The 24,860-nt window shown below is 37.2% G+C and overlaps 1 protein-coding gene across 3 annotated transcripts in view; it reads left to right on the top strand.

Annotated features, from left to right (window-relative positions):
• The window catches only part of LOC306847879 (OTU domain-containing protein 5-A), a 35,416-nt gene that overhangs the window by 1,287 nt on the left and 9,269 nt on the right, over positions 1–24,860 (top strand). For 2 of the 3 annotated variants that reach the window (XM_079382101.1, XM_079382103.1), the window contains exons 2-5: positions 1,724–1,817; positions 22,822–22,886; positions 22,983–23,139; positions 23,405–23,553. In XM_079382101.1, coding sequence (XP_079238227.1) covers positions 1,724–1,817; positions 22,822–22,886; positions 22,983–23,139; positions 23,405–23,553 — 465 coding nt within the window. The remainder of the gene's footprint in view (positions 1–1,723; positions 1,818–22,821; positions 22,887–22,982; positions 23,140–23,404; positions 23,554–24,860) is intronic. The other variant, XM_079382102.1, reaches the window with a different exon arrangement.

Genomic DNA, 24,860 nt, shown 5'->3' with positions numbered 1-24,860 from the left:
AATGTCAGTGACATCAGATGACATGATAAATTCTGAAAGACTTATGGCAGTTTTATATGCTGTGCCCTGCATTAATTGCTTTGTGTCTCAGTATAAAGATGCAATATATGTTTTCCATTAGATTGCACTCAGCGTGCATGGTATTATGGATGCAGAGGTTTGTCTGGGTAGGAAACGTGTTTTTAAAATGATACAAGTTTGGCTGACTAAATGCATTTTTTTTTTTGGAAGAGAGAGTCATTCTTCATTCTAAGTTGAATAAAATCAAAACTGTGCATATTTAATTTCTCATCATATAATGACTAAGGCTGGGTGATATGGCATAAAATATCACCTCAATATTTTTTCCCATGTCATATGGTATCAATATTTGTCACGATATTCATTTACCTTTAATGGGGAAGGAAATGCTTTGCACATGCTAGTTAGACCTTGAGAAGGAATGAAAGCATAACTTGTTTGTCAATTAAACTCCACTTATTTTATTGACTTATTTTAAACTTAATTTTCCCTATAATCTGTGTTTTCCATTTGATTTATTTTGTTTGTCGGTTTTATTCTCGAAGTATAAAACAAGATATAATCAAATGAAAATATAACAGTTAATTAAAAAATGTAGCATTTTTATTTTTTGTCACATAAGATGTTGCACAACAGAACTGTATAAATTAAAACATGAATGAAAAAATATCTTAGATGTCTTAGATATATAAATACCTTAGATTCATTAAATTATAACATGGGTTGCAAATTGTTCATGTTGACGTTAATGCTTTAACTATAATGGCTCAAACACTGTTAGGTTTATACTTCAGATTAATCTTGAAAAATACTCATAAATTTATAAACACTTTGGCTGTGAAATGATATACTGTCTGAAACATGACTTGAGTTTTCTAACATTTTTAACAGTTATTTCTAAGACTATTACATCGTTCTTGCGATTTCAATAAAAGATTTAATGTTAGACGTAGAGAGGGACAGATAATGAGACATTAGGCTGTTTGTATGGAGCTGTTTAGTCATAATTTGTATGGATAATTCATCTTAGATTCCCAATGGAATATATAGAATGGGTTTTCATTTTTGAATAGAATAATAACTGTTCTCAATATTACTTGAAGAGTTTTGTAATACAATACAAATTATAAGCAAACATGCTTCAAATGATTATTTTGAACCTGTTGTTTGTTTTAAATATTAAGCTGCTAAAAAGTTGCAAACCTTATTTTACTCAGAAGTCGAAAACGCTATTCCAAAAACCCATTAGAAATTCCAGAGAGAACCAATGGTTCAAATGCTAATTGTCTTATGGGTTTCAGGACCACAGACCGAACTGGACTGAGTTTCCCAAAAGCATCATAAGCCTAAGTAGATCGTAGAGACCATTGGTGTGATTATATCTACAATCTTTTGAGAAACGCAACCCCTGTTTCTCATATTCAAACCTATCTTTGCCCACACATTGATCATTGTTTATAAATCACGTACAACGATTGAAGAAAATAGACTTTGTTGTGTTATATAATCATTACATAATCTATAGGAGTTTTGATGCTGCTGGTGCATAAAATACGAGCTTCTTTGTGATGCTCTTGACAACTTTAGATGCGCAAAATAAATGATACCAACAACAACTTTCTCATTAGAAGTCTATCTGTTTATCGAGCACATTATAATGAACTCCCACTGTGTCTTTTCTGAAATTCTGCCTCTGTTACAGCAGGAACACTGGTTTGAAAAAGCACTCGGGGAAAAGAAAGGATTTGTCATCAAAAAAATGAAGGAAGATGGTGCCTGCCTCTTCAGAGCTGTTGGTGGGTACATTATTAACCACCTGATGTTCACTTGAAGTCAGAAGATTTAGTAGATGTTATCTAGTTCATCTATTGACCATCATCTAGAACTTGGGTGATTGTCATTTTCAGTTTGACATAATGCTATCTATATATACAGAATACCCAGAAGACCTACTACTTTTGGTCAAATATGCTGATCAGTAATATCATGAAATACTATTAGATTTTAAAAATATTATTTCCATTTCAATATATTTTACAATGTAATTTATTTCTGTGATGCAGAGGTGAATTTTCAGCATCAGTCTGCATGTCACATGATCCTTCAGAAATCATTCTGTTATGCTGATTTGCTGCTCAGGAAACATTTATTATTATTAATGTTGAAAACATCTCCTCCTTGAGTCATTAATTAGACATTTTTTCACAAAATTGCATTACAAATTTTAAATAATTTCCCGATACACTGCCTAGATGCCACTTGTTGGATAAATGTAGTGATACAGGGACAACAATGTAGAAAACTATTGCTTAAAGTGGTTGTATGATTGCATAATGGGCTATTTTACATGCTATTCTTAAAAAATAGCAATAGTTCACTGCACGTGATCAGGGTTTCCACGGGGTCTTAAAAAGTCTTAAATTGTACAAGAAAGTCTTAATTATGATTTCAAGAGGTCTTAAATTTGGAGACGGAAAGACAAGAATATGACTGAATGTGACGATTAAACTTCAAAAGGCTATGATTTCATTAAATAAACACAAGCGCTGCAAGTTCAAAGTCCGGTGCTGTGCTGCTTTGTGTAGGCCTTTACCGGGAAAACCGGTATATTTCAGCCAAACGCGACACCTGCTGACAGAGAGTGAATCCGCTAACATAGGTTAAACTAGTGCACGATTCAGGCTATTCAAATTTAGAATGATCACATAATTTAAGATATGGGGGCAGAAAACGTATAGCCTATATTTATATCATTTCATATAGTTAATATCACACGAAGAGTGACGTTTTTCTCCAAAAATCAGCATGATTACAAATGTGATATTGATTTTATGCAACAGTTCAATAAACAAGAAGTTAATATTAAGAGACTTGACACTATATTTCCTGCTTTTGCTCTATTTCTCCAACAAAAATAATCCCAAAACACAGTCACAGCGCTGTTTTGTGTCTATGAGCAACATGAAGGTGTTTCATTCCTGAATGAATCAACCTTTTAAATAATTCGGTTCAATCGCAATGACTCCCTTATTAACGCTGATACCTGCTGGCCGTTTTAATTTCACATTTAAAGTATCTTCATTTTTTTAAATAATTTCAAACATCAGTTTTCAAGGTTTTAGGTTTCAAATATCAAAACATTATTTATGCATTTATAACTGCAGGTTAGCATTCTATGTCCCTCTGAGCTGCATTAAGCAGTGTGTAAATGCATTTAAATGCCACTTCAGATGCATTGCAAAGATACATTTTGTTGATACTGATTTAATTTGCTTGGTAATAGCCCAAATGCAAGAACTTGACTCAAAAGATGATGCACACTTTTAGAAAAAATGGCTTAAAGGTAAAAATGCCTATAGAACTTGTTGGAAAAGACTAATTTCTATCACTGATGTGAACTGACCACACAGATTATGAAGAATATCAAAAATTCAGGAATCAAATGTCCTCATAATCTTTAAGATACCAGCACAATAACACACTCAGCAAAATATCATCTAATTATCATTATCGATAAAATCCCAGAAAATTCATTTTTTTGCCAATTTCGCACACCCCTAATTCATGTTATTTAATTTATATAATAAGTTAGTGATAAAAATTGTTAAAAATACTTTTGACTTATCCATTTTCTTAAAAATGGTTTAAAGGCTGAAATGTAAAGTTTATCATTTTACAAAACGTTTTGTTTTTGTGAAAACTTGCATCTGAATGATAAATTATGCTTTTTACAGTGTAATATGGTACTATTGACATTGCCCTACCCCGCTCATATGGTATTAATTTTATTTGTGCAGGTCTTAAAAAAGGTCTTAAATTTGAGCTTAAAAATCCTGCAGAAACCCTGATGATGCATTAAGCTCAACATGAAATTAACATGTTTTTAATTTTTTAATACATGTTTATGATCTTATTCTGCTTGATTCCACTGCAAACTTGCGTTCAGAATATTTTCTTGGTTTGTTATTAAAACTAATACAGTAATGGTCAACCTAAGGTCTATCTACATAACAGTAATGTACATGTGCCTGTCGAGTTTCTGAGCAGCTACCAGAACTTCCCTCTAGGTGGCGCTGCCCATCAACATATCTGAAGTATTCGGCACTGTACTGTCTGACACCATAATATGAAACCAGTGTTCAATTACACTGTAATTCAGCTTTAAAACCCCAAATTCTGACTTTTGTTTTTGTTTCTTGAATATAAGTTAACCTTCTGAAGTGGTGTCCACTACAGTGCACACATTTAAACACCATTTTAACCATTCAGAGTGTGATGTTACACTCGAGCCACTATGGGTGTTCACCTTTGACCCTTTCAACATAAATTCAACATGACTGATCAAAGTGGTACAGCAACAGTATTATTAATGTATTTCTTTGTAGTTTACTTTCTTAAACTGATAATGCACCTGGTTACTTTAGTGGATGCCATACATCAAAATATATACTTATTTACTAGGATTTTTCTCTTAAAATATCTAGCCACTGTCTCTGAAACCACCATTGAGGGGCATCTTACCCTATTTCCTTTTTCATTCTCTCTTTCATGTCTCTCTTTCTAATCGGTCTCCTTATCCTCTCTCTCTCTTGCACACACACACACACATTCAGTTCATTAATCTTGTTCCTGTTCTCAACAATATACAGAAGTCCTTATGTGAGTTTTACGCAGGATTTGATAGACGGGCATGTGATGTGTTGACCTACATGAAGCGTTCCCATCAGGGACACTGTGCCACAGTTCTTGCACCGCAGGTGTGAAACTATCCATCTCCAAACAATCACTCGAGTCAAACAATACATGTTATATAACTGGCCCCGATGGTAATAAGCTTCTCACAGTCAGTGGGATCATGATAACCCAGGGTAGGACAGTTTCATACATGAGGCTGTTGGTTTGACGTAATAGTTATGAATGTGTATTATATTATTGTGGAGATCATGTTGACTTATGACATTAGTCAAAGGTTCTTGCTTCTGAAATGTAGCTTTAAGTGGTCATTTTATGCCCACTCTTTTTCCTTTTTGAGTGATCTGTCCTTTTAAGGTTGCACTAATGCTATGTTTCATTTACAGAGAACCAAAGCAGTATCAAAACTGCTCCTTATAATGGGGGCTGAGTTGAGACTTGGTATGTTTTAGTTCTTCTTTCAGAATTATGTTTATCGCACTGAATTTGGAGTCGACACAGAACAGCCTTATTTTAAAAAAGCCTCCTATTTTCCAAGATTTGTCTATTTACTTATTTAACTTTAATGGTGTATGCTGACAGGTTGTTTATGAATTTAAGATTGTTCTCATCACATAATCAGTCCTGTCAACAAGGCAGCAACAAAACAGATCTCTGCTATCAGATTTTGCCCTTATTTTCCTGGTCAACCTCATTGATTTGTTGCTGTTTTGGTTCTCACATTATGAAAAGATAGGTCAGCAGAGCAGCGTATAATTCCCACGATTATCTCTATTATAAGTCTGTTATCCCATGTCTAAACAATCTTACATTACCGCTTAACAGCTTGGATTTAAAATGGTTTGAAAGAACACTTATAGGTGCTTATCAAAATACAGTAAAAACAGTAATACTATTAAAAAGATTTTTTATCTTTCAGTATTTGAAAATGAAATGTATTCCTGTGATGCAAAGCTGAATTTTCAGCATCATTCCTCCAGTCTTCAGTGTCATGTGATTCTTCAGAAATCATTCTTATATGCTGATTTGCTGCTCAAGAAACATTTCTCATTATTATTCATGTACAGTTGTGCTGCTTCATATTTTTGTGGAAATCATGATCCTTTTTTCGGATTCTTTTATGAATAGAAATGTCAAAGAACTTCATTTATTTGAAATAGAAATATTTTATAACGTTATAAGTGTCTTTGTCATTTTTATAGATTCAATGCATAAAAACAACAAAAACTTACCCCAGACTTTTGAATGTTGTAACCATTTTTTGCAACTCATAGTTAAGTGGAAAACAGCTTGATGTAACATTCTGAAGAATAACATGATTTCTGCATGTCACCTTCAACCCTGTATGACTTTGTAATAATAATGGATTTAGTAATAATTCAGTTACCTTTGTTCAACACAGCCAAACCTGACATTCATAGGATGGCACTAGCGTGCAAATGCTTATGCAATGTATGCAAATTGGTTTGCAAATGATTTTCCGAAGTATTTTATCTCACAGATGTTTATATCCTGAGGTCTATTCAATGGTAATTTGTGGTGGTGTTATAGTTGAAAACCAGTTGAAAGTTTGGACAAAGCTTCTTGTTTCTTATTAGTACTGTATTCCATCCATCGTATATTTTATCCACTGGACATTCTTGTAAAACTTTGTGAGCTGCATCCCGGGAAGCTTTTAAACAGTATTGAGGGATTGCGCATGCAGTGCTGCACAGGACTGCTTTTTTCAATATCAAGCCTAAAGTTTGTTTTACATATGTGACCCTGGAGCACAAAACCAGTCAAGTCGTACAAGTATATTTGTAGCAATAGCCAAAAATACATTGTTTGGCTCAAAATTATAGATTTGTCTTTTATGCCAAAAATCATTAGGATATTAAGTAAAGATCATGTTCCATGAAGATATTTTGTAAATTTCTTTATATAAATATATTAAAACGTATATAAATCAGATATGTAAATTTCTTTATATAAATATATTAAAACGTATATAAATATATTATAGTTTTTGATTAGTAATATGCATTGCGAAAGACTTCATTTGGACAACTTCAAAGGCAGTTTTCTCAATATTTAGATTTTTTCCCCTCAGATTCCAGATATTCAAATAGTTGTATCTCGGCCAATATTGTACTAGCCTAACAAACCATACATCAATGGAAAGCTTATTTATTCAGCTTTCAGATGAAGTATAAATCTCAGTCGAAAAATTTACCCTTTGACTGGTTTTATGGTCCAGGGTCACATTTATATCCAAAGTGACTTTGGGATAGAAGAACAGAAGAAAAAAAGAAAAGAAATTCACGTGTGCCTACAATTTATATTTGTCTACAAACTAATAGCGTGCATTCAAGTAGAAGTCTTTAGATCATTTAAGATCATGAGAAAAAGATTGTCCAAACATTCAACAGGTACATATCAACCCAATTGGTGGGAAAAGGAGAATAAGTGGAAATAATGAGTGTCCGCCGGCTACTTTGTTTTGACAGGGTTTCTGATCAGACCCATCACGTTTCACCGCATCATGGGGGAGTATGTTTCATTTTTACAGAAAATAAGCACTAATATGGACACATGCTTACACAGACACCTGTGTCTTCTGTTTGATAGTGAGAATTCTGCTGATGCGGTTTCAGTTTTGCTATTACAAAGAAAAACTTTCAAAAGGTTTTGTGGTTTCACACATTAGTTGTTTGATTGGCTGAAATGAGTTGAATCCACCAATCTACCATGTTCAACAACTGTTGTAATACCCTGCTTTAGTGTGGTTTTTTTAGAGCCACGGCCTAATTTGAAAAACAGTTTTGTTGTGAATCACTAAGTCTGAATCACCACATCCTGGCGAAAACGTTGCAGATATTCTGTGCTGCAGTAATTGTTGTACAGGGTTTCGTGTTGGGAATGCGCTTCTCCGGGCCCAGGGCTCGGTCTGCCCTGGTGTGGTCGGCTGCCGGCGGAGCCTGCGGGCTTGCCGCCACGGCACCCTGGGGTGTCTACACTGTGGCTGTCGGATGTCCCACCTTCGGGCTCTCCTCTGCCCTTTTCTGGGTGGGGGCCGCAGTTGTCCCTGCGGTGGTTCCCCTGGGGGTCCCGTGCCCTGGGGGGCCTCCGGATGTTTGGGGCCTGGGTCTCTTCCATGCCTGCTTCATGCCTTGCGGGATGGGGCTGTTGTTCCCCACACACACACTATTAAACATTTACATGGAGGAACCTTATGAACACAAGCGCGCTCACACACACAGGTGTACACTCAAGCATTCACATTGGTGTAAAAACGGGTGCTCACAGACACCCATTGTTCTGATCTGCTGTTGCTTCAAAACTTATTTTGTAATATTAGTTATGCGTGTTGCTCAATAACATTTAACATTTAGAATTTATTGTGATTCATACAGATGTTGGTTGTTGCTGCAGTTTCTCTGATGTTGTGTCTTCTGTTGTGTCTTCTGTTGTTTTCTCTTTTTGTCAGCAGGTATCGAAGCAAATTGTCTTTTTTTTGTTTTGTTTTGTTTTTTCCTCTCTCTCTCTATCCCCCATTCTCTTTTTTTTCCTCTCTCTCTCTCCCCCTTCTCTGTTGACTTTATCCACAATTTTTTTTTTTTTTTTTTTTTTTTATTATTATTATTTTTATTATTATCATTATAATTATTATTTTTTTATTATTATTATTATTATTATTATTTTTTTTTTTTTTTTTTTTCCTCTCTCTTGTTTTCTCTGTCCCCTGGTCTTGTCGGTCATAGTATGGTTAAATAAAAGGGTATATAAAATTTAATTAATTAATTAATAAAAAAAAAATAATATAAAAAAAAAAAAAGGCTGTGAATGATGATAGCATAACTACACATACGTACTGTCATGTGTTATCTGTGTTACTGACAGGCCAAAAAAAAAAAAAAAAAAAAAAGAAAAAAAGGGAATGCGCTTCTCCTTTATGATACGTGGGAAACGGTGTCATGTTAGATCCCTGCCCTAGCTCCCAGCATTCGCTCTCCTTTCCAGTGCTGCTCTGCTGGTTATCCAGAGCACCGCCCCTCTTTCCAGAGCTCGACCCGGTCTTTAGTGAACGGGGGAAGCAGTTGACACCATTACCAACGCACACACTGGCTGTTTACTCTCAGGAGTGGGGTGACCTGACCCAGCCAGCTAAACAAACACTATTTAGGATCTTCAAAACAGTTTAACCAATGTAGATTCCAAACTTTGGCCATCAATAGCTCAGCCGTCTGATGTGAATGCTTGTCCGCAGGTCGTTGGGTTAAAAGGTGCAGAAAAAAAAAAAAAAGGTGCAGATTCTTGTACTGTAACGAGAGACTGTTTAAATGCTTTATTTTTCCAGTCATCCATTGAAGATTAGGGTTACGCGGTGGATCGTAATTCTACACTGAAGGAAGTTGAATGTTTGTTTGAGAAACAGTGCACTTATTTGTTTTTGGCTTGGATTTGCACATTTCTTCTGAAGTGCAACAGTACCGGATGTGCATTTTATCAAAGACTCAAATTTCGATATAGTGGTATAAAAGCGCCCAAGTACTGTATGTGGGCTGACCTCTCCACCTGGTCTATAACAGTCTGGCTAACAGTGATGTGAAGTTTGCTAGAGGTTTTGTATTTGAATAAATATTCAAAAAGCATAGTTATGGCTCTAAAATCTGATTGGATGAGCCACGTTCAAAGTCGTTGTAAAATAGCTGATATGGGCACACTTTTAACATCATTTGAATTTTGTACTAATACTGTCTTATCTACAGTTATGCTAATCAGCTTAATTACTTTACAGAATAATTGTCTATACTGGAGAAAATCATTTGTAAATGTTGTCTTTACGATGCTTGATGGTTACTAAAACTAGCAGGGTCATTCCGTGTCAAATCAACCAGAGGCCCCCGGCTCAAATTTTTCATTTTGATAATATTTATTCTGAAGAAAGATGAACATGTATAGTGATGGAAGCCAAAATATTAAATGTCATGGATGAATATTTACTGAGTAATCCACTGTTTTGTAGAGGGGGTCAAAATGGCAATTTTCACCTGAGATTCAGAGCCAAATTACAGGGGGGTAAAAATGACTTCAGAAAGATGGCAGCATCATAATGTTATTTTTACATAGAAATTGGTAGGTCCGTTAGTAAAATCTGTTGACTTTAGCAATCTTTGTTGCATTATGTGTCAATGGTGACCATTTAAAAATGTAGAAACAGCACTTTTCAAGTTTTTTTCTCCAAAGTTTGCATGCCTGTAACTCAAGAAGTATTAAAAGATATCTTAATGCCGTTTTAGATATTGGGTCTCAAACTTTCCTTTTGGCATCTTCATTTTTAAGGCCCTATATGGTTCGGTTCCAGAGATATTGGAATTTTAATATGGCTCTAGGAGTAAATCGTTCAAATTTACATTTTCAGTGGTCAAAAACCAATTGTGGTTCAGTTTGAAAAAAATATGATACTTTTCTTTTAAAGAGAAATGTCTGAAGAACAAATAATGTTGAAACTAGAGATGTACCTCGTTTCCTTCTGCCAAGACAGCTGCATTGCACATACCTGTCTGAGTGCCATAAGTATTTTTTTCCAAAGTTTGCATGGCTATAACTCAAGAAATATTAAAGATATTGCAACATGATTTTAGATTCTAGTTGTTAATAAACTTTTCTTTTGGAATCTTCATTTTCAAGGCCATACATCATGCAGTCCCAGGGATATGGGGATCTCAATGAGGCTCCATGTCCAGATTGTTGAATATAACACATTTAAGTGGTTGAAAACCAAATGTTGGTCACTTTGTATACAGCTGATATAGGGCTGTCGCGATAACCGCAATTTCGTAATACCGCGCTTTTGACGAGCATAACCGCAGAGGAATGCAACAACCGCAGCAACCGCGATATTTCCATATTTTCTTTTTCGTAAGGTTACGCCCTTCTCGTTTTACACTTCGTGCATGTGCACTGAATATTAGTAATGATAACAATGTGTACCATGTTGATTTGTACAGAGGCTCAGTAAATTTTTGCTTAACAAGCCTAAACAGACAGCGAATGAGAGCGAGATCGACTGATCGTGTGCGATTACCTGCATCTGTCTTTTATGCCGAGTCATGTATATTTGTGAAAAAAGGTTGTCATGTTCAAGGAAAGCGAAATCTGTCTTAGCATCGACACATTGCTGAGCATTTAAAAGTGGTGCTCAAAGTTAAAATGATTTCAACAGCGTGTTTCATTACATCTCTCTTTGAATGAATCAGCATTTTTGAACATGTAGTTGAATGAACGGTAAAAAGACACCTTGTGGCGAAATAATGAAACTGCACTGACTGACACCCGTCTAGAACTCGCAGGTGAAATATCAACAGAAAAAGTATCTTGTCAGTCAGATTCGAGGATCAGAACTACCTGTTATATTAAATATAGGCTAAGCAACAGACTAACGATTTTATTGTCAGGCTTATGTTTTGCTATGTGGACCATTATTTGGTCATTCTCTGCTCTTTACTTCACTTTCTGTTTCAACGTGATTTAGTTTCGATTTAATTGGTTTCTGAATATGACCTTGTTACATTGTAACATACACACACAGTTTTTATATATATATATATATATGTATATATGCGGTAATACCGCATACCGCGCTATTGAGCCACTCAAAATTACCGCAAGAGAAATTCCTTTACCGCCCTTCACAGCCCTAAGCTGATCCTTATTTTAGTTAAAGAACAATGTCTGAAGAATAAATACTGTTTAACTATCTAATATCTTGTTTACCTCTATCAAAACAATTGCATAGACAATTACAAAATAAAGGAAAGTGCGTTACTTTTTAATATTTTGGCTTTCATCACTATACATGTCTATCTTTCTACAGAACAAATATTAGCAAAATCAAAAATTTGAACCGGGATTTTTTTTTTTAAATTTGGTGATTTGACGCGGAATGACCCAGCAGTGTTGTTATTGTTAACTAAAACTATTAAAAATAGTTTTTGGTAAATGAAATGAAGCTGAAATTAAATATAAATATTAGATGAAAAATGAAAAAACTTTCAGTTAGTTGCCAAGGCGACATTTCTAATTTTATTTTTAGTAAACTAAAATCAATAAAACTACCTACTGCTAACTACTGCAATACAAATTAAATAGAAATATATATATAAAAAAACAGAACCTAGTGAAAATGACAAAACCACATAACAAAAATACAAAAATTTAAATGAAAACTAATAATATATAAAATAAAAGCCTATTCAAAATATGATGAAATATCAAAAGTATATTAATACTAAAATAGCACTGTTGGAGGTGGTTGGTGATCTCTAGATACGGTTCAGGTGCTCAGTCAGTTTGTTTTTTCAAATCACTTATCATAAATATCAGCAATAGTAAAAGCGATGTTTGCTTTTGCAAACACCGCTAATAAATGCAATTGTTTATTGAACATTGGTGTAATTTATTATGTAGTGGTGTTTGGTAAAAGTTTAGCTGTAATGCACAGTAGTTTATACAGTAGTTTCTTGCTTTTTTTAAATGCTTTTCAAGAACTTTTGTAAAGGATATTGCAACAAAACCCTTTTATATTCGTCATCTAGGCTTTTTTTGTCCACTCCATTTCCCCAGAATTTAGTTTAAATATGTACTTCCTTTTGTCAAGTCAGTTGTTGTTTTCACTTTCCCCTTAAGCAAGGTGCTATTTAAGGAACAAGAAAGATGATTATTTTCTCTGATCTATCTGAGGCTAAGAACAGCCTCACCTGAAGCAACTCTAACCTCTACCTCACATGGGTGAATCTGTATATGAAAATCCCCATCATATGCAAAGTGCATTCCAATGTAAGCCCTGTTTATTGTCCCCTGCACGCACTGCGGGATCTCTTCCAGATACCTGCTTCTGTAGTAAACAAAGCTGTCGGTGCCCTGCCATGAACCTCTGTCAGACAGCTCGGCTGCATTCCTCTCATTTCGCAGTTCGTCATCTTGTTGTGATTGTAGAGCAGATGCCACAAATGCCATAACATGATTTGACGGAGCGGGAAACATGAAGGTGTGGCTGAAATTCCTTTCTCCCAGATTCATTGGTGGTGTCTACACACCTAACCCTTGGGTAAAGGATAGTTCACCTTATGCCTTAATATGTGAATTGGTACACAACTAATGCAGGTTTGAGATGATGTGAAGTTGAGTTAACGATGATAGAATTTTAGTTTATAGAGGAATACCCCACTATTGATTGGACATGATATTTTATAAAACTTGAAGTAACAAATTTTTAAGCTTACATAAATCTTCAAATCAGTCACAAGAAGGTCAACGCACTGGATATTTGTGAACATGAAATGTGAAAAGCATATGTCAGCTTTCAACTATCTGGTCCAGCATAGTATTCGACTCCTGGACATCATGTACTGTGGCTTTGTGGCAAACATGGAGCAAAGTTTGAAGCCATGCTGGAATCAAGGTTTACTAGTAGATTCCTTGTCATTACATTGATCGACCCCTTATAGGACAGGAAAGTACCGGTTTCAACACAAGCACCACTCAAGTAACATCTTTTTATAGTGCTTGGTTTCTTTGAGATGGGAAATGGTCTAGAACTTGAGGATGTTGACTAGTTTGATCCAGCGTAAACCAGCAAGTCTGACAGTGGGCTGTAGAGCAAAAGTCAAGGAGCATCTATCGCAAATGTTGTTTATAATGTCCGTTTAACCGAAAACCGTTTTGAAACTCGATTGTAAAATGGTTTCAATCACTTGACTTGCAGACGGTGGTTGTGATAAGACCGTCTGCACCCTTTTACTTAATTTTCTCGGTCATAGCTGCGTCGTGAACTTTTGCACATCTGGAAGGCAGATGCTCAGCAAGTCTCTCCAACTTTCACCTAGACACCACCAAGAGCTGCATCTTCTCTTGCCAACGTACAGAAAACATTGTCATCACCATCTCTTGGCATCATTTCTTACAAAACCAAGCTGTTGATGAAATCGTAGAGACACATAATTCAAGTCTGGAGTTTATGCTGGATTTTCAGTGGTCCTCTGTGACCTGCATGGAGTGTGCCAGTAGACAGCATGCCTGGTTGCAATACAGTCTCGTGAGCATGAATGAGTGTATTTGACCGTCGGTGTGTTTCTGGAGCAATAGTAAGCTCTGTGTTACTCAACACCCTCATGATCACCGGCTGACTTTTCTGGTTCCAATATAACTCAGTTCAGTCCGTACATAAGCCATTATTCGATATCTAACTGTACTTCCTTAGCTATGGAAAGCACAGGGTGTACTTTAAAAAAACACGTTTGTGATCTAATCCACCAATGTGCTTGAGAATCAATATGCATTGATCTATACGATCATAATCTCACATTCATAGCGTATTGAGGCTACACAGATTAGTGAACAGAACACACGGTAGTCAATAAGGCCGTTGATTGGAGTTACCTTTGGGCCTTCTGTAACTGGTGTCTGTTTTTAGAGTACTGCATTGATTCATTTGTTTGAAGAGCATGTTTACTGATCGGCTGTCAAGGTGGACGTGGCCTGTCAGATGATCTTGTAAGCATTTGGAGTCAAGGAGCATACGAGAGTGCAGGTCAGAGCGGTGACCTCAGCTCTTTCTGGATGAACTCTGCAACTCATGTTCCACACGGTCATATTTGGACACAGGGCATCAAGGTTTAATGAAGTAACTATAGTAAAAATATCTGTTAAGCCATACCTTTTTGCAACATGAAGCAATTGTTAAATAGCTACAGGAATAGGTCACCCAGAAATTTACTTGTTCATGTTAAATCTGTGTGACTTTGATGAGCATTCTGGCCATGCTTTTCTATATAATGAATATGAATGAGTGCTGGGCTTTCAGGCTTTAAAATGGCAAAAAAGTACTCAAGTCTCAAATAAGCTTTTCTTTTGATGTGTACAATATATTCCAGTTCTTCTAAAGTCTTCTAAAGCTTTGTGTGAGGAGTAGACTTAAATTTAAGCCATTATTTACTGATGTTCATTGCCTCTTGTGGGCTTTTATCCATTTTGATTAGATCAATGAGTCAATCTGATTAGTGAACTGGATCAAGTCATTCGATTAAAGGTCCCCTAGCCTGGGAAGTCGTGGCCTAATGGTTAGAGAGTCGGACTCGTAAGTCTTGTGGGTTCGAGTCTCGGGCCGGCAGGGATTGTAGGTGGGGGGAGTGAATGTACAGCGCTCTCTCCACCCTCAATACCACGACTGAGGTGCCCTTGAGCAAGGCACTGAACCCCCAACTGATCACTGCTCCGGGTGTGTGTTCACGGTGTGTGTGTGTGCACGTTGGATGGGATAAATGCAAAGCACGAATTCTGAGGGATTCCGAGTCACGATACTTGGCAGTATGTCACTTCACTTCACTATGGTCCCCCAGTGGCTAGAAATGGCGATAGGTGTAAACCGACCACTGCGTATCCTGCTTCGCCTTTGAGAAAATGAAAGCTCAGATGGCCCAATCTGGAATCTTCCCCTTATGTCGTCATACGGGGAAAGGTTACCTCCCCTTTCTCTGCTTTGCCCACCCATGAGAAAATGAGCTACGACCGTGCGAGGCGAGCGCAATTTTTTTTTTTTTTTTTTTCCGTCTGATTAATAGGGCTGTAATCAACCAAAGAAAATCTTGGTCAACTGAAGTCCTGAAACTTTCGACTAAAAATCGACTAAAAATGACGTTGTGGAGAAAAAAAAACGTACGTTACATATACGCACTGTGCTCAGTACTTGGTAGCCTTGTTGTCTGCCTAAATTAATTATAAATAAACATAAAAAACTAATAGGCTATTTGCAGTATATTAAATAGTTTTTGACCTAATTATTTTGCACTGAAATGAGTCTGACACACGAGTCTGTCGTCTCTGACAGCGGTGCATCACGTGCACCTGCGCAATATCATAGCCTGTGATTTCTGAAAACAGTACTATGTTGTCAACTAGTGATATCACAAGAACTTTTGAGGAATGTGCAACATAATTTAGAAAATTATTTTTGTCATATGTTATAAGTATAACTGTCAGATACTATCATTTCAGCCGCTCTGCGCAGCTCGCACAGAGCGAGGCTGAAGATAAGAGCTCAGCTTCGCGGCTGAGACACGAATAGACTTAAAGCTTTTACTCTTAATAAACACAAAAGGCGCGTCCACTTTAATAAAAAAAGAATATTTATTAAACAAACAAGAGCAGAAACCAAATAAAGTGCATAACTGAAAAATAAAGCATCTTAGGCTCAAAACTAACACAAACAGTGGGCACAGCGCAATTGCGCAATATTGTGAGAACTGAGAACTGATCGCGCGCTGTATGAGAACTGAGAAAGTGGAGCACTTCTATCAGAGTGATTCCGCCTATCGCGCCTTCACTAACTTTAAGTTAATCAACAACGAATTGTGACTCCTGGGAAAAACGGGATGTCTGGTCACCCTATCCTTATAACCATTCAGTTGCTGAGGCCATTGTTTCAGATCGCTAGTTTGCGTTTTGGTAGCGTATCCGCCCACTGCGGCTGCCATACTGTGACTAGATATACAAACGCCCCTCATCTGATTGCGATCCAGTGACAGGGACGCACATTTTAAAAGACAAGACAGTCAACTTAGCCTATAGGATGCATTTTGAATGTCCGGTAGTCCTCAAATAACATTTTAGTCCCGTCTCGTTAACGAAGACGCGCATACATTTCGTCATAGTTTTTATCATCAGATATTAATTTTATCTCGTCAACTTCTCGTCTTAGTCACAGAAAAAAGGTTCGTTAACGAATATTTTTCGTCGTCCTCTTCGTTAACGAAATTAACACTGGTTCTTTGGAAGGAGACAGCTTCTTGTTTTTACACTAGCTTATTATTAAATAAATAATATTCAGCATCAAACCTTCTAAAGCCAACTTATCTGTCTCTCTTCTCCAGTGGGTTGGGCTAATCCAAAAAAAGTGAAAACAATGGGGGTGTTCTGAAAACAGACTGTTACCTGTGCAACAGGGGTGCTCTGAAAACACCCCCATTAGCAATTAGTGCTTTCCACCTGATGAAATGAGCGCGGCCAAACTGATGAAATGAGCGCGGCCAAACTGATGAAATGAGCGCGGCCAAACTGATGAAATGAGCGCGGCAAAAAATCGACCAATCAGATTTTTGGTCGAACCAGACCATATCGACCAATTAATCGACTAATCGACTGGGACGTTACAGCCCTACTGATTAAACTGCGCATATTAACAGACAAATTATGTTCATATTTAAAAGTCCAAACAGTCAGTAAGTGACAAGTGCTTGTAAACGCTGTTTTGTAAATTATTTATTGATGAATCTGCTGCTTTAATGCAAACTGAAAGCATTGCTTCTCTGCCGCTCGCTGCTCAGAACAGACGCCGGGAGAGTCAGACCTCGCGCTCGCGGGGCAGTACTGGAGACATCTTCCAACTGAATAAGGTTTTTAGTATGTACCCGTTATGGGAAAAAAGCCACCTAAAGGGTCTGAAAGTTACTAAATATTGTTCTAAAGTTGAACTCGTGTGTGTGTGTGTGTGTGTGTGAGACACGGGAGCTGATGGCAGCGGGCGGTGGATATTGTTGCTGCCCGCCCAGGTAAAGTCTATGTGTGGGAAACACTGACCGTATCCAGACACAATATTTTAAACTAACCATTCGGAGACGTCCTGCTGTAGCCGCTGAGTTACAACTTCTTCATCCGGTGCTTCTCCATCCGGATCAGATTCTGGGTCAAACTGAAAAGCTTCAACGACTGCGTGTCTACGAGCCATTGCGATACATCCACTGTCAACATTAGCGCATGGTACCGTGGCTGCAAGCTGCAGGACACACACCCACCCTCCACCTTGCCCCGCCTCTCTCCTCATCATTAGCATTTAAAGCTACAGACACAGAAATGGCTCGTCCTAAGGAAAGCTCATTTTGTGACTGGCTCGTAGTGGCTAAAATTCTGCACCAAGGCTGAATTTCGGGAACGAGACTTCAGATACAGTACTAGGGACCACTTAGGCCTATATAAAAGCATATAGCATATTTATATCCAAAAAACAGCATGTCATGGGACCTTTAAAAGATTGAAAGATCTGACTGAAAAGAATGATTAATTTATAAATTAGATATGGCACTAGGGTTGATTTTACGTGATGAATTAAATTATCTGTCTGTTTCTCACACAAAACTATCATACTACTTAATATATATATATATATATATATATATATATAATAGAGAGAGAGAGAGAGGAATAGTAAATAAATAATGGCAAAATATATATTTTTGTCTTTTGTCACTATTTATCTTTTATTATGGTTGCCTTTTATGAAATCTTTGCTTTAACTTTGGTAAAATTGCTGTAACAGTTTATTGCTTTATTAACATATATTTGCACAATAAAAATAGCAATCCAAACATTTGAGACCACAAAAAAAAAAACATTTTTAATCAAATATTAAGATTATACATTTTAAACAATTTGAGTGAGAATTGAATTGAAAAATTAATATTTTGCTTTAGAATTTGCTTTCATGACAGCAGCACTTGAGGTGACATGAACAAAACCTGATAATCATGTTCTCCAGCATGATTGGGATTTGCTTACGTTTAGCCATAGAAATGCAGAAGTTCATTATCTTGAGAATTTCATCTTCATTTTTCAAAATCCTTAAACGTTATCCCAGATTTTGAATGTGGTCTTATATTTTCAACCCCAGTAGTTTGGTATAGGTTGTTGGTGTTGTTTATACTGAGCTGTCTTTTGATTTTGGCAGTTGCGTTTCTCTTCATAGCTTCCATACTGTTTACATATAACACGTTTCCTGCTGCTGAAATACGTGAATGAAGCTCCTAAACTCACGTAGGGTGTGTAAAGTTCCTGGAAATCTTCAAATTTGATTCTTCTAATTCAGCTCATCGTGATGTCACAGCGGCCCTGCTTTTTGAGGATAAACCTTATCGATGACCGCCAGACCTCAAGGGTAGTTCTAAGCTCTCTCTTGTAAACTGGGCCTGCCCCTTTCTTAGAATCGCAACACTATCTGTGGCCTACATTAGTGGAAGTGAGCTTGTGGTTTTGCTCTTGCTCGGTGGACCTCTGCTCCTCTGTTTTCGCATTAATTCTATCAGTGGCATCGCTCTTTCGTGGAATTCCTACCCAGCGAATTTCTCGATTCCGCTTTTTTTAATTCACTGTCGACCTTTTCTCATCAGCGCGTCCACTGGCTGCGGAGGGGTCAACCACTCGCTTTTAGTGTTGGGAAACGACCTATTGCAGGGTGATCGTTGTGGTGGGCTAGTCATGTTTTCACTGCAGTTGAGACACAGTTATGTGGATGTAAACAGAAATGTTTGCCTGTGTTCTATGTTTGTTTGCATGATCAGAATAAAGAAATTGTATCCTTATTTCAGAGATCAGTCAAATTAAGCTATGCCGCATTAGTCTATTTGGTCTGTTAGAAAGACAATAATACACAACAATAAAATTATCAGTCTGTTTCTCACAATAATAAATAAAGCACATGATAAATATAAAGAGTGCAGCTTGCATAAACTGGGTGTAGACTTATAACATCTTGGGAACAGAATATCGCATAGGCTAGATTTAAACAAGAAAGTAATACTTTTTTTTCAAGAAAGTAATACTTTTATTCAGACATGATGCATTAAATAGATTAAAAGTGACAGTCAAGACATATATGATATTACAAAATATTTCTATTTCAGATATATGCTGTTGAACGTTACTGTATCGTAGCTTTACATAAAAGTATTAAAGGGTTACTCCACCCCCAAAATGAAAATTTTGTCATTAATCACTTATCCCCATGTCGTTCCAAACACGTAAAAGCTTTGTTCGTCATCGGAACACAAATTAAGATATTTTTGATGCATTCTGACAGCTCACTGACCTTCCCATAGACAGCAGTGTAATAAACACGATCAACGTCCAGAAACGTAGCAAGGAGATCGGTAAAATAATCCATGTGACATCATGGGATCAACCGTAATTTTACAAAGGTGGAGTAACCCTTTAAGCAGCCCAAACATTTCAAACATTGATAATAAAAAGAAATGGTTGTTGAGCACCAGAATAGCATTAGTAATCACATGCTAAATATATATTAAAATAGAGCAGTTATTTTTAATTGTAATAATATTTCACAATGTCTGTGCCAATAGCCTCATGGGCAGCATGTCAACATTTAGAGTCATTGCAGTACGGTCGTCCCGAGTTCAAATCCCGGATTGAGGACCTTCCCCAATCCCGCCCCCCCTCTTTCTCCACTTCGCTTCCTGTCATCTCTACACTGTCCTGTTATAATAAAGGCAAAAAATGCCAAAAATATTTCACAATATTTATTAATTGTACTTTCTTTTGTACTAATCAAATAAATTGTACTAATCAAATAAATGCAGTCAAAATAATTCGGGGCAGTTGTGGCCTAATGGTTAGAGATTCGGACTTGTAACCCTAAGGTTGCGGGTTTGAGTCTCCGGTCGCGCAGCAATTGTCGGTGGGGGGAGTGAATAACCAGGTGAGACTGAAGTGAGAACCTTGAGCAAGGCACCAAACCCCCAATTGCTCCCCGTGCACCGCAGCAATATGGCTGCCCGCTGCTCTGGTCTGTTCACTGCTGTGTGTGCGCACTTGGATGGGTTAAATGCAGAGCACAAATTCCAAGTACTTGGCTACACGTCACTTTCACTTTTCATTTTTCATTTTCAAAATAAGAAACTTCTTTCAAAAACATTTTAAAAACCTCACCAATCATAATCTTTTGAAAAATAGTGTAAAAGTGGGCACTTTTGACTGGTCATTAGGCAAAAACTTAGTAATGCCACTCTGAAAACCCTTGGAAACACCCTAGAAACCACTCAGACCACTTTAGTAAATACTGGGAAGTGGGAAACCTTTATATTGTCTGAATAAGTATTTATTTAAATGTGCAAAACTCACCGCCAGTGATGCTTGGGTGTTCCGAGTTGTTTCTGTGGCATTGCTGTGTGGTTACTAGGGTATTCTAGGTGGTTATTTTTTATCCCTGATCACCTGTTAATGTAATAACACACCTCTCAATGTGCCATGTGACCTTTATTCATTTCCATACCATGGTTCAGGATTAAAAATTGACATCATTTACTCACCCTCATGTCAGTCCAAACCTGTAGAAGATATCTTGAAAAGTGTCTCAGTGTTTTTTGTCCATAAAACAAAAGTCAGTGTGGTCCAATTGTGTTTGCACCCCAACAGTCTTCAAGATTTCTTTTGTGTTTCACAGAAGAAAGACAGTCATACAGGTTTGGAGCGACATGAGGGCAAGTGATGACGAACATTTTGGGTGGACTACTCCTTTGAAGTTAGCAGTTTTGAATAACCCTTAACCCAAAGTATAAATGTTGAAGATGCAATTTAGGTCAACATATACTTAAGGAAATATTTTTCCTTAGTACTCCTCGCTGTTTGTACATGCAAAAGTTCCAGCCGAGTGCGCGGCCCCACGTGGCAGCACCACTATAGTAAAGCTGTTTGTTATTCAAATTTGGGGTGAAATCAGGAAAAAAACGAAGGCAGGTGTTTATCATCACACATGAGTCAGAATAATGCAAAGGAGCGAAGGGAAATCCCTGACTCTCCCCCGCGACACCCACTGACAACGGGTCTGATTATCCACTGCACCGTGCTGTAATGAATGGAAAGGGTAAGACAGATGGAAATACCAACAACAGGCCAAATGTGGAACCAAAAGCAGACCAAATCTCCAGCTGCAGTTCTCCTCCTGTGCTTGAGCTCAGATCTTCCTACAGTTTCAAATGTCGAGGTCCTGATTTTAACAAATGAACCTGTCTTACAAGCTCACTGAACCAATTTAGAAAAGTAAAAACAAAGGTTTTCTTATTCTAAATGCAAATTTTTACTTAAGAACTAAATTGTAGTGTTGCGCCAACAGCATTCACCTTCAAATGAAAAGCTCTAAGCATTCATAAATGGTCAAACCTAGGGAGTGACATCTACAGCTAGCTCATGAAAACAACATGGACCTGCCAGAAAATGCCAACTATTCTTATTGGGAACAGAACGGCAGGTTCTTTCAGATCAAATTAATATCCTAAGAAGTACAGAGCGTTCAGTCAGTGCAAATTGCAGAGCATAATGGCAGTAATTAAAAAGTTTTTGCTGTAAGATATTCGACTAGACATTGAACTAAACCAAAGTTTCTCCACCGACAACATCCTCTTTCTCACACCCTACACCACTGTATCAGATAACGTATAGGCAGGTTAACAGGGCCTCTTCGGGGAACTAAAAAAGTGCAAGTGTCTTTAAATAAAGCACCTGTATTTTTCATTTCATTATTTTTCCTGTACTTTCATTTAAAGCTTGTTTTTTTTTTAGCTAGGCAAGTGCAACTTCCTCAGTCTGTTCAGAAGTGTCACAACAGAAGTGGGCCGAAACTGCGAAAGAGGAAATTGACTAAGAGATTCTCAGAATCTTTGCGGATAATAGTCATGTGACTAGCCGGAATAAGCTTTGAGGCTGAGGCTCATTTGCATATCGCTGCTTTTGAAAGGAAAAGGTGTCGGCCTCTGAGCGGAGCTCGTACCACCCGTTTGTTTACATCTGCTTCATATTTGGGCCCCTTGTCTTGCTTTGAGTCACAAAGCCCGCCAAAAGTGGCACTTGCGGAACGAAACATGTAGCCTTGCATGCATGCATGCATTACAGAATTTGTCTGTCAAACCCCTCAAGATTGCTCAGTGGTTACTTGCACACTATTATTTTGTAAGGTGTTAAAAGCTGACTTCATGCAGCTATAACTAGCATGAAGAATATTGTTTTTAAATGTTGGTTTTGTTGTTATTTTTATGTTCTAAAAGTGAAGACATAAATGTAACAAAAATAAATTAAGTTCACTGAAAACAGTGTGTGGCATGTAATAAATGCAAAAATGACATTGTGTACATTGTTACAAAACTAAATCGCTTTTTATTTTGCAGAGACACTCCAAGAAATTGAAGAAAGTGCAATAAAATGTTATTAACTGTTGTAAAATGAATGTATGCAAAGATCTTGTTGGGTTTATTGGCAAATAACCCTGGTGTCATCATCTTTCTACAGCTGATCAGGTTTATGGAGACCAAGATATGCACGAAGTCGTCCGCAAACATTGCATGGATTACTTGGTATGTGATGTTTTGTTTTTTTTGGGATCCTCAGATTGTACAAAACCTGATCGCGTTTTAATTAAATTCATGCTTTCTGTATGATTTTACTTGCAGATGAAAAATGCAGATTACTTCTCAAACTATGTGACAGAGGACTTCACTACATACATCAACAGAAAGAGGAAGAACAACTGTCATGGAAACCATATTGAGATGCAGGCTATGGCAGAGATGTACAATCGGCCAGTGGAAGTTTATCAGTATGGCACAGGTGAGTCGAATTTGCATGACAGTGTCCATAAAATTGAATTACGTACATTCCACTATATCCCACCATGCAAGTAAATGCTTAGTAAATAGCGTTGACCAATTTGAAAATTGTTTCATGGATTTATTGTTATTGCAAGGAATTATATTTACATGCATTATGTTTAACGGCCTCTGTGGTGATGCATGTTGCTCTTATATTGATGCATAAGTAAATCTCGTTCCTTGTTCTCTGTGTTTCTAAATGTTATTTTGATGGCTTCTTTTAGAACCAATCAACACGTTCCATGGCATCCATCAAAATAATGACGAGCCAATCAGAGTTAGTTACCATCGGAATATTCACTACAACTCTGTAGTGAATCCCAACAAAGCCACAATTGGAGTTGGGCTCGGACTTCCTGCCTTCAAACCAGGGGTGCGTATCTGCAATATATATAAATTTTCTTCTAAAATTAGCATTTTTTTAAAAATCAGACTCCTATGTGTAGGATCAGTAGTTTCACTTTAATGGCAGTGAATAGGTTCTTTTCATTGCCATTAAAGTGAAATTACTGAACCTACACATAGGCGCATAATAAAAATGCTCATTTTAGAAGAAAATTTCAGACGGCACTTAGAGGCTTTTGCATCTGAAGTCTTCATTTATGAATGAAGTATTTTTACTAACTACTTTATTAGGACCACATTACGTTGCTTTTAAAAAGTATACAAATCACTGTATTAAAAATAAGTAACAGATTCTTTTTGTAAGACTTTTAGTAACATAGTGTGATCCATTAATGAAGACATCTTTTTTAAGTGTCATTTAGGTGAGAATATCTGGTGATCGTTTGCGACTGTTCTGCATTTTCAATGTGAAATATGCTAATTGCTCTTGCACTTTGGTGTTACTATTGTCTATGTGTATTCCTGCACGTACACCTCCATCTGCTTGTACAAGAACAGCCATTTTTTAACATGTTTTTTTTTTTTTAAATGCAGTAATGACCTGTATTTCCTATTCAGGAATGTTTAACAAAGTCATTGTGGGTTTGTGAATTAGGAAGTCCATTGAAAACAGTGTCTCGTCAGATTGTTCCTCCCATTCACTCAGGCGGTTCCGTCAGATGATCCAGAGTCATCAAAGCCACAAAGAAACAACAAAGTGTGACCCGCAGTGTCCCATTCCCCAGACTGCTCTGGGTGGAAGTGGGGGGGGGACATTCCACACGTCAGTGGTTTTGGGGGAGCCCTATTAGCAGCACACTGTTTTGTTTACGTGCCACATGCCTTGTGATAATTTAAGCCGGGCAGATCAAAGACAGATCATGCCTTCTTATCAAAAACAGAGGCACTGTGTGTGTGTGTGCTGGAGCTCTCAGACTAATTTGTGACTAAGTGGGAATGCTGATGTGAACATTTCCATAATCACTCTCCTAAAGTATCGATCAATAGCTTTGTAACTTTAACAACATGGAGGCAACATTGTCCAGAAAAGCTAGACAAAGTTTGCTGGAGAAAATGCATCATACAGTTAAAAAGTGTGTTATTTCAGGCATTTAACGTGCATCAAGATCTTATCCTCCTAGAGCGCCCCCATATCGCGGTCCGTTAGTTTAGTATAGCAGTCTGTCCAGATGGGGAATGAGCCACTGTCGGCACACGGGCGCACTGTTCCAGAGCAGAGGACATGTAGCACAGCAAGAACAGCAAGAGAAAAATAGACATCTAAAAATCGGGGAA

Source organism: Barbus barbus (assembly GCF_936440315.1).
Source record: "Barbus barbus genome assembly, chromosome: 28".
NCBI lineage: Eukaryota > Metazoa > Chordata > Actinopteri > Cypriniformes > Cyprinidae > Barbus > Barbus barbus.
This window is presented reverse-complemented; position numbering and strand designations above follow the sequence as displayed.